This window comes from Sciurus carolinensis, chromosome 18 (assembly GCF_902686445.1).
Source record: "Sciurus carolinensis chromosome 18, mSciCar1.2, whole genome shotgun sequence".
NCBI classification, from domain to species: Eukaryota; Metazoa; Chordata; class Mammalia; order Rodentia; family Sciuridae; genus Sciurus; species Sciurus carolinensis.
In genome coordinates this window covers 41,271,079-41,281,908 of record NC_062230.1, presented here as the reverse complement: position 1 = coordinate 41,281,908, position 10,830 = coordinate 41,271,079, and the positions used below count along the sequence as shown (strand labels likewise).

Sequence of the window (10,830 nt, the reverse complement as noted above, 5' to 3'; positions counted from 1 at the left end):
TGCTGAGATTAAAAGCAACGCCCGCGCTACTTTTCTTCACGTTGACGCTAGCTGCTCACATCTTGCCCCTGCGTCCCGAGGTCGCTTCTCTACAGTCCAGGTTGTCACTGGGAGGCCGACCCGGCCGTTCGCTTGCCCCTCTTGACAGGGGCGATGGAGGTTCAGGGTCTGGGTGTCAGCATTGGCTTCTGCCTGAGCAGCTATGGGAGGGCACGGGCTGCAGTGCTGAGACCGCTCTCCACCCGGCACAGGGCCAGTCCTGCGGGCGTGCTCGGGCCTTTTCGACCCTAGTCTCCTTGGGGTATCCACCACTGGGAAAGCGTGTAAGCGAGGCAAGGCCGTCCGCGCGCCCCACGAACTGGCCTTAGTCCGGGAGCCTGGATGTCGCTGGGACCCTGTGGGATACTAGTACCGGTGGGAAGGACTAGCGGAGCTAGTTGCCGCGTCTCACTGCGCCTGCGCCAGGGGCGTGCGGCCCCGCCCACTTCCAGTCCCAGTGGGTCGCTCGCCCCAGGTGGCGGGAAGTCCGGGGGAGGAGCCTGTGGTGGGGCATCCTGGGAGGGGCGGGGCAAGGTGTCCGCGGGCGGTGGCCGGCGGGCTCCAGTCTCGGCTGGTGGAGGGCGGAGTGCTGTCCTCCCAAAGGTCCAGAACTGCTGTTCATGAGCCCAGAGGGTCCCGCTGTCCTGCCAGCTAGCCCGCTCGGAGCGCCATGGCGCAGCCGCCGCCCGGACGTGGGAGAGGACGAGTGTCTTCCTGAGTACCGGCACCTCTTCTGCCCGGACCTGCTCCAGTGAGCTCCAAGCGGGTCTGCCCCGGCCCGCGCGGGACAGATGACGGGTTGGAGACTGTGGGTGCGGGTTGTGGCGAGCCAGGCGGCCTGATATGACGGATGGCGCGCTCGCGAGCCGGGATCTCCCGCAAGCTTAGCGGAGAAGTCCGCTGGGAGTTGCAGGCTTGGTGCCTGGGGGGATAGAGGGATCGCGGTGGCGGGTGTGGTGTTTTGAAAACTTCTCGCTCGGTGACTTTCTCAGTAGAGAATTTAGGTTAAAATTGTTTTTGGGTTTTTTTTTTTTTTTTTTTTTTTTTTTTTTTTTTTTTTGCTGCTGGAGATGAACGCAGGGCCTGTGCTCCCTAGGTAAGCATTCTATCATTGAGTTATACCCCAGTTCTAAAATCATTTTTTACCCCCAAAGAACCAGAAAGCCTAAAAAATTGCGTTTTACTTTGTTACAAAGTCCAACAGGATGGAAGGCCCTGTTCAGGGGATCAAAGTCCTCCACAGGTCACCTGCTCCCCTTTAGTTAACAGTATTTATTTATGCGGTTACTGGGGCATTGAACCCAGGGGCGCTTTAACACATCCCCAGCACTTTTTTTTTTTTTTTTTTTTGATAGGGTCTCGATAAGAACCTTAACTTGTCCTCGTGCTTCAGCCTCCCGAGTCACTAAGATGACAGGCACGTGCCACCGTGTGCCTTATTTTTTGTGGTACTGGGGACCTGAACCCAAGGGAGCTCTACAAATGAGATGCACCCCTATATGCCCCCCCTTTTTTTTTTTTTTTTGAGACAGGGTCTTACTAAGTTGCTGAGGCTGACCTAGAACTTTGTGATTCTCCTGCTTCAGACTCCAGGTAGCTGGGATCACAGGTGTGCACTGCCATGCTCAGCGACCAGTGTCCTTTTAAAAGATTCTCCTTTTCTCATTTCAGGGACAAAGTGGCCTTTATCACGGGAGGTGGCTCTGGAATTGGGTTCCGGATTGCTGAGATTTTCATGCGGTGAGTACTGTTCTGGATTCCTTTGTGCTGTCCTTTATCAACTCCTGCCTGAATCTTGGGGAGGAGTGGAGTGCTTCCAGAAAGGGCAGGACTTGGGGGTCTCCTACAGATAAGGAGAGTGTATGGTTGTGGCTTCAGAGCCTCCTGAGGCTTTGAAGAGCTGATCACAGTGGGCTGCCTCAGATCCTTTTGCTGTGCTGAACAGAGTGCCTCTTGGGACACATATTCTGTGGCCTCAGGCTGGGATCAGTAACTTGTCACCCCACACCACAGAGGCTCAAAGTTAGGTGATGGGGGGGATGAGGACACCTCTTCAGTTTCCCCTGGCCCCTTGCTCTTCATACCAGGAGGTGAGTCCACTGGATCTACTGCATCCACTCCAGGTGGACTCTTCTTCAGGGCTGGTGGCCTCATGCGGGGCATGGCCACCCATGCCCAGAGTTCCTGTCTCCCATGGAACCTGTCTACAGGTGCAGGATGGTGAGCTTGTCAGCAAGTGGACCAGGGGAGCACCATGCCTGAGAACGGACTTTGTCCTTCCCTTCGGCTTCCAGGAAGGAGGGTGGGGCATGCAGGGCTGGGCAGGGGCTCATCTCTGCTGTTCACACATATCCCACACACCCATGTGGCTGGGATACCCCAGAGGCTGGCCCACTCCAGAGGCTGACCCATGTGGGAAGGGCAACAGTACACCTGTCTGAGGTCCCTCCAGGATGCTCAGCCCTGCTTTGGGCTCCCACGCCCTCTGCCAGCTGTACTGCCTGAGACCCAGGGGAGCCCACTGGTACTACGTGCCATCTGGTTTTACAGGCATGGCTGCCACACGGTCATCGCCAGCAGGAGCCTACTGAGAGTTTCCATGGTGAGAGCCCCTTCCTGTGGCCTGTCCACAGGTGGCTCTGGGGGCCCTGAACCTGGGCTGGGAAGGTCCTGAGGCCCAGGGGATGCAATACCAAACCTTGCTCCCCTCTCAAATATGAAGCCTCAGTAGAGTGGACTCCAGAGGACACCTTTGACTTAAAAAATCTGATTATTGGTCCTGTGGGGATCCTCATGTTAGAAGGTGATTGGCCCAGGAGAGTTCTCTGGGCTCACCAGGGTAATGAAGGTTGGCATCCCACTGACTAGGTCCTAACTGGGAGGAAACTCTGGGACTTGAGTAGGGATTGGAAACCAGCTGGGCTGCCACTGATCAGCAATGATGGCATGGAGGGTGACCCAGAGGGACAGGGTGGGAAAGGTGAAAGGCAGTGGAGAGTGTGGGATGTCTCGCCCATTTCTCATCAGTGCCCAGGATGGTGGCCACTTGCAGGTGGTGTCTTCCTAGAGTGGAGCAGCAGAGTCATCATCTGCATCAGGTTCTGAAGGTCCTTCTTGAGGCCGGGCTGTGGGGCTGTTGCCCACCTCTCTTCCTGTCTGGCTCTAGGCTGCCAAGAAGTTGATTGCTGCTACTGGCAGACGGTGCATCCCTTTATCTATGGATGTCCGAGCTCCCCCAGCCATCATGGCCGCTGTGGACCAGGCACTGAAGGAGTTTGGCAAAATTGATATCCTTATTAATGGTGCGTTGGATAGTGCTGTGGTGCTGAGGGAGGCTTGAGGCTTCTGATGGTTATAGTATGGTGGTTGGGAGGCCCCCGAGCTATGGTGGAGGGATAGGAATGTCTGCAGAGAGCCTCAGTACCTGCACCAGGTACAGCTCTAACCCACACACCTGCAAGGACACAGGCTCCAGGCTTGTCTCTGTTCTTTCCAGGTGGTAGGTTAGCCCAGTCTCAGCGCAGGAGGATGCCCCTATGAACATGACTGAATCACAAGTCAGGGGTGCCTTCTGTCCTGAAATTTCCAGTTAGAAAAAAGTAACAGGGCTTGGGGAACAACTCAATATTAGAGTGAAGTGTGCAAGACCAGGGTTCAATCCCAGCAACACACACGAAGTAGAAGACTCCACTGTTTAGGTAGTTTTTTTTTTTTTTTTTTTTTTTACAGAATAATTAAGCATTTATACACAGAAAACCCACTCCACATATGTCTCCTAATATTAACAGCTTCTATTGTTGCAATTGATGAACAATATTGATTTTTTTTTAATGTTACTGGTTTGAATCTAGGAGTGCTCTACGCTCTACCACTAATTTACATTTCCCAACCTTTTTTGAATTCTTTTTTTTTTTTTTTTACTGGGGATTGAACCCAGGGGAGTTTAACCATTGAGCCACATCCCCAGCCCTGTTTTATTTATTTTTTTTCTTTTTCTTTTGCGGTGCTGGGGATCGAACCCAGGAGCTTGTGCTGCAAGGCAAGCACTATGCTGACTGAGTTATCTCCCCAGCACCTATTTTTTATTTTGAGAGAAGTTGCTTAGGACCTTGCCTAGTTACTGAGACTCGCTATGAACTTGAGATTCTCTCCTGCCTCACTCTCCTGAGTTTCTGGGATTACAGGCATGCCACCATGCACCTGGCTCCAGCCCCTTTTCATTTGCAAGAGTGTCATTAAGTTGCTGAGACTGGCCTCCAATTTGCGATCCTCCTGCCTCAACTTCCTGAGTTGCTGGATATAGGCATGGCCACCACACCCACAATACAATATCATTAATAGTCTAGTTTACATTAAGGCTCACTCTGCTGAAATTCCCTTTAAAAACATCTCCTATATTGGTTTCCACAGAGTACTACAAACAGGGTAGCTTAAACAAGGAGAAATGCTCTCAGTTCTGGAAGCCAGAAGGTGCAGTCAAGGTGATAGCCGAGCCATGCTCCAGGAGGGAATCTGCTCTGGGGTTTCACCTTTGTGCAGAGTGTGGGGCTGCATGGCTAACTCTGCCTCTGTCCTTACACAGACTCCCCTGTGTGGTCTGTACATCCTCTCCTAAGGACACTATCATGGAACTTAGGGCTCACCCTAATGCAGCATGACCTCAACTTGACAGCCCCTGCTTTTACCAGGCACAGTGGCACATACCTGTAATCCCAGCAACTCAGGGGTCTGAGGCAGGAGGCTACATGTTGGAGGTCAACCTGGGCAATTTACTTGTCTCAGAATAAAAAAATGGCTGGGGATGTAGTTTAATGGTTGACCACTCTGGGTTCAATCTCTAGTACAAAAACAAAAACAAGGGGCTGGGGAGATAGCTCAGACGGTAGAGTGCTTGCCTTGCAAGCACAAGGCCCTGGGTCCGATTCCCAGCACCGCAAAACAAACAAACAAAAAAACCAAAAGCAAAACACCCTATTTTCAATAAGGTCATGTTCACAGGTCCCAAGCTTCTTGGAGGATAACATACCATCCTGTCTTACTCTTGTCTTTCAGGAACTTGCTTGGTCCCCTACCCTGTCCAGCATTGCTTTCTGCCCATCGGGTTGTCAGGCTCACTGTGCACCCTCCCTTTGGGCCTCTAACCTCCTGGCATCCTCTCTCCCTAGACTTCAGCATTATCTGCCTGTCTCCTCTGCAGGTGCGGCTGGAAACTTCCTGTGTCCCGCCAGTGCTCTGTCCTTCAATGCTTTCAGGACTGTGGTTGACATCGACACCATTGGCACCTTCAATGTGTCTCGTGTGCTCTATGACAAGTTCTTCCGGGGTTGGGTGTCCTCCCAGACAGGACCTCCCCTCTCCCAGCTGCCCACTTACACCCCTATCCTGTGTTATAGGACCATGGAGGGGTGATTGTGAACATCACTGCTACCTGAATGTCCGGGGGCAGGTGCTCCAGATGCACGCAGGCTCTGCCAAGGCGGCTGTGGGTATGGGAACCCCTTCTGTTCTTCCAACTTGGGTTCCCAGGAGGTCCTCTCCTGACCATCCTGGAGGGTGTAGTCTCTGGGTGAACCTGCAGTCCAGTGGTGGGTAATACAAGGCCTAGCTTTGGCCTGAGCCCACATTCAGACATATGAGCCACTCAAGGAGGCAGAGCAGCAGCACCTGCTTCCTCAGACCTGCCCTAAATCTGCATCTTTCATGCAGATGCGATGACACGGCCTTGGCTGTGGAGTGGGGTGCCACAGAACATTCGCATCAACAGCCTTGCCCAGGCCCAGTCAGTGGCACAGAGGGCTTACGGCGACTGGGTAAGGCTTCCAGGGAACACAGGCCTCCCGTGGGGCAACCCAGGGTATTGAGCACCCACAGATGCTGCTAGAAACCCTGGGGGGTTGGAAAGCCCTGTTCCTGTTTCCATGAAGCCTGGTGACACTAGCTCCATCATCATTTTCAGATGTGGTTCAGGGGCAGAGCTGGCTGGGGAGGGGTAGAGGACTCTGGTCCTGGGGCTCACTGCAGCCTCCCCCTGCTGCCTCCAGGTGGCTCCCAGGCCAGAGTGAGCACAAACGCCCTTGCGAGCCCCCTGCAGAGGCTGGGAAACAAGACGGAGGTTGCCCACAGTGTGCTGTACCTGGCCAGCCCCTCTGGCTTCCTTTGTGACGGGGACCATGCTGGTTGTAGATGGTGGGGCCTGGCTGACATCCCCCAATGACACCAAGCAGCTGGCAGACTTCGAATCCTCCTCTGCTAAGCTCTAGGTGAGGTGCTGCTCCTGCTTCTGGGGTTTACCTGTGTCCGTGGATGTTCCTGGCCACACCCTGCAAGGCAGAGCCAGGAATTGCAGGGTGGGCCACCTGCCAATGCCCCAGACTGACTTGCCCCCAGCTGTGCAGGAGTAGCACAAAGCCACTTGATCTTCCTCATTGACCTCAGCCTCTGCTGACCTTTTGATATGAAGTGTTGTATCAGAAGCAGGGACTACTTCCAGGAGCTGTCTCTGGCACACTCTTGCCACCCGCAGCAGAGCCAAGAGCATTGGGTCTGGCAGTACAGCTCTTTCTGGGGACTGAGCTGTGCCTGCACTCTGCCTTCCCACAGCCTGTGTCCTGGGCAGGAGTGACCAGCCAGCCAGCCCAGCCTGCAACCTCTCGCGCAGGGGTCTGAGCCACAGTTCTAGAGTTTTGCCAGGAAATGTAGTATCTTTAAAATAATCTTTTTTTTTTTTTTTTTTTTGGGTGCTGGGGATCGAACCCAGGGCCTTGTGCTTACAAGGCAAGCACTCTACTGACTGAGCTATCTCCCCAGCCCCTAAAAATAATCTTTTTGCTATGAAAATACCTATACGTTGGCTTTGCAGAAGACTTTATAAGGAAAGAAAGACCATTAAAAGAACCATTAACCCTGTAATTCAGAGAAAAGGATGTTTCCCACCTTTTTTTTTTTTTTTTTTCCTCCTCTCCTTGACCTGGACACTCCTGCAGCCCTTTCTCTCCTGGCCATTCTGCACATAGGAGAGGGCAAGTAGCAGAGCTGCCCCACTTCCAGCCCAGACTCAGCCCTGTGGCTGCCCTTGTGGAGGGCACTTCAGCCCACTGGTCCCCTGCTTCCCTGGCATCCCGGTTCACCTCCACTTCTAACCCCCAGACGTGCTCAGGCTTCAGTCCAGGAAGGAGATGTCTGATGTAGTTTCATTCCTGCCTGCCTGTTTGGCAAACACAGTACTGAATTACAATTGTCCACTGGCCTTTTAGAGACTTGATTTCAACATGCTGTTCCTAATCTGTAAAGTGGGAGACCTGCCCAAGAGAGGCTGTTATGGCTGTGCATACCTGCCTGCCAGCAGCAGCTCTGTGCTGCCACTGTAGCAGAGATCCTTATCCCCCACCCTCCCAGTCTTATCGAGGTGCACATGATGTCCAGCCTGTTCAGTCTCCCAAAAGGTCCAGATGTGGTCTCTTTGGGGCCTTGATTAAAAGGGGGCTGTACCTGGAGCCTATCTGTGGACTGCATCTGGGACTTGTGTCTACACTAGGTTCCTGGGTTGTCTCCGATAGTCAAGGTGCCTTTGTGACACTGGCCCCTGTGTGCAGGCACTCGGTGCTAGTGAGACTTCAGGACTCTCAGCCCCTCCTCCTATCCTGGCCTACCTAACAGTAGCTTCAGTAGGGACCTTTCCTTCCAGCTTCTCTCTGTGGCCACGACATAAACTGGTGTAGTCCCTGACTCACAGCAAGGTGGGTGGGATGCTGGTGTCTGTGCCTTCCCTCTGCAGGGCATGGGGCCCAGCATGAATTGGGTATAGCCTGGGCGAGGCCCCATCTGAGCCATGCTGCCTTGGAATGAGCCATGAAAGCCCAGTGTGATCTGGGGAGGTGCCCTGCTTATCTTCAAACCATTCAGAGGCAGGAGTGAGCTGCTTCTACCCGAAGGCTGCTCTCCCAGCCTGGGCCTGCCTGGTAGCCTAGAGGGGCAACCATGGGGGTGGTCATGCAATCCCAATTTAGGAACAAGACCCAGTGGGCAGAGCAGGCAGCAAGTCCCAGGGAGTTGCCTTGCCCTGGAAAATTCTCTCCACCACCAAAGTGTAATGCTTGAAGTACCTCTGGCTTCAGGCCATCACCCAGATAGTCTCCTGAGAGGAGGTGCCTTTCCCTGTCCTCAGCCTTTGCAGGGGACGGCTGGCCTGCTGGAGTGCTGCCTGCGGGGGGCTCAGCTTCTACAGTGGGCTGCACCTGCTGGTTAAAAGTCTGGGGGCCAGAGTGTGGTGCTGTTGCATCCCCTAGTGAGACCAGAAGCAGGGTTACATGATGCTATTGGGAAAAAAAAAACAGTTAAAGACAGTACTATGGAAGTATGGAGAGTGAGAAGCACAGGCAGTCACAGCCCTCTGGAATGCAGAGCTCTCTGGCTACAGCTTGGGGCCTGCTGTCCTTTTCCTATCCCTTTGGGGGATAGTCTGCCAGCATGGCCATGGCTCTGTTGCCTTGAAGGCAAGTTAAGATGGGAACATTGCCCAGCAAGGGTCTGGTTAGAAAAGAAGCCCCCTCCAGGAGAAGAGAAGAACCAGGAAGTGGGCCTCAGGGCTGGGCCTCTTACTACAGTGGAGTCAGTCCCCCATTGCCTGCATGTTGAAGGCAGTTTGGCTATAGGAACTGACCTAGATAAGCACTGAGCCATACCCCCAGGCTTTTTTATTTTTTATTATCTTTTTTGGTACCAGGTTTTTAACCCAGGGTTATTTAACCACTGAGTCACATCCTCAGCTCTTTTTATTTTAAACAAGGCCTCGCTAAGTTGCTGAGGCTGGCTTTGAACTTGGTGATTATCCTGCCTCAGTCTCCTGAGTCGCTGGGATTACAGGCATGCACCCACTGCACCTGGTCTTATGGTTATCTTAAAGACAGAAAAGATGCCAGGTTCTTTGAAAGGATGGGTAACTTTTATTCCTTTTGTGGTGCTGGGGCGGGTTGGTGCATGCTGGGCAAGGGCTCTACTGCTGCTTCATACCCTAGTCCAAGAAGGATAATTCCATCTATGTGAGCACTGGCAGAGAATTTTCTGTATCCTTGGCTGTGGAAGCTGACTGACAGGCCTCTGACAATGCTAAGCTTCCCCCTGCACTGGCCTGAAGCTGTTTAACTCATCCTCTGGGCTGGATGCGTGGCTCAATGGTAGTGTTTGCCACATATGTGTGAGACTCTGGGCAAACAAAATTTGATCCTTTGAAAACTATACATAAAAAACAACACCCAGGTCCGAGATGCAAACCAGCATGTCCTCAACAACGGTTCAGGAAGAAAGTGCATGTGATGAAAGGCACCGTGTGCTGTATCTGTTGAATCAACAAGCAAGCAAATCCCAGCTTCTTTACCCACCCTGTCAAGAGGTATGCAGGTTATTTCCCAGCTATCGCCATGATTCATAGGCTGCAGCAAGCATCTGGGTATACTCATGTTTCATAAAGCAAAGAGAATCTTGCAACTGCCCAGAATAAATGATGGTGATTTGGGGAGTTCCACCAATGACTTCTGTTGCCATGGTAACCTGGAACAAGCCAGCTCTGGCCTGTGTGTACTACAAACCCTGGGACCAGCGCCTACTCCCCACACTTTCCCCTCGCTGGGAGGTTTTCCCAGATGCTAGGATCTACCTGTCTGTCCCCTTCTCCCCCTCCCTTCCCAGCTTGGGGCAATGGCAGACAGATGAGGATGCCTTTCTAACTTGGACATTTGTCCACCCACCAAGTGAGCCAAGTGCCTGGGACCCAGAAGAACATGAGCTGAGCTGGGTATAGTGGCCATGCCTGTGACCCTAGCCTCTTGAGACAGGAGAGTCATAAATTCTAGGCCAGCCTCAGCAACTCTAACACCCAGCAACATCCCCCTAGATTCAATCCCCAGTACCAAAATAAATAAATAAAATGAAAGCATTAAGTGACTCCTGGGAGAAGCTGATGTCTCCAGTGGTTCTCCGTCTTCTTTCTGCCTGTGATGTGGGCTCACTGACTGAGGCGGGGAGAGTGAGATAATGGATCCCAGAGAACCTTGTCAGCTGTGACATTTGAGGCTAGCAAGTGTTTCTGACCTCCACATCATTTCATCCTTTATCCTGTGAGACAGCAATAGCTGCCTGACAGCAGTCAAGCCCCTTCCTCCAGGCAGCCAGCAGCATCTTATATGTGCCTGGCTCTGTACTGAGGCCTGAGCCTACTGCAGCTGGGGAGAAGCAGGGCAAGTGCTTAGATTAGAACTTCCTGTGCCGGCCTTAGGTCTGGGCTGGTGTGCAGGGCCCAGTGTCTCCCTTAGGGACACATCAGGCAGTACTTTTTTTTTCGGGTGCTGGGGATCGAACCCAGGGCCTTGTGCTTACAAGGCAAGCACTCTACCGACTGAGCTATCTCCCTAGTCCTCAGACAGTACTCTTCTTTATTTTTTTGCGGTACTAGGGATCGAACTCAGGGCCTCGTGCTTACGAGGCAAGCACTCTACTAGCTGAGCTATCTCCCCAGCCCCCAGACAGTACTCTTGAAGGCATGTGGCAGACCCATTCCGGCCCTTTAGATCCAAGAAGGGAATGTCTGGAGAGCACTCTGGGTCTCTCACAGGCTACAAGGCAGGGCAGTGCAGTGCACCAGAGCTTAGTGAAGAATATGGGACCCAGAGCTATGGAGCCCAGAAATGAAACAAACCTACCTACCTTCCTTCTGCTCTCTTTCTGTGCTAGAATCAAACACAGGGCCTTGTGCAAGCTAGGCAGGAGCTCACCAGTAAGCTCCATCCCGTAGCCCTT

The 10,830-nt window shown here is 52.9% G+C and overlaps 1 protein-coding gene across 1 annotated transcript; it reads left to right on the top strand.

The window, feature by feature from the left end:
* Nucleotides 1-107: 107 nt before the first annotated feature.
* On the top strand, nucleotides 108-10,020 carry Decr2 (2,4-dienoyl-CoA reductase 2). Its single transcript, XM_053743326.1, is given in 13 exon segments — nucleotides 108-724; nucleotides 726-790; nucleotides 1,711-1,779; nucleotides 2,590-2,641; nucleotides 3,206-3,341; nucleotides 5,237-5,367; nucleotides 5,433-5,466; nucleotides 5,469-5,525; nucleotides 5,746-5,805; nucleotides 5,808-5,849; nucleotides 6,081-6,181; nucleotides 6,183-6,299; nucleotides 9,295-10,020. Coding segments are annotated over 12 exon segments (879 nt in total). The 5' UTR covers nucleotides 108-709; the 3' UTR covers nucleotides 9,295-10,020.
* Nucleotides 10,021-10,830: the final 810 nt, after the last annotated feature.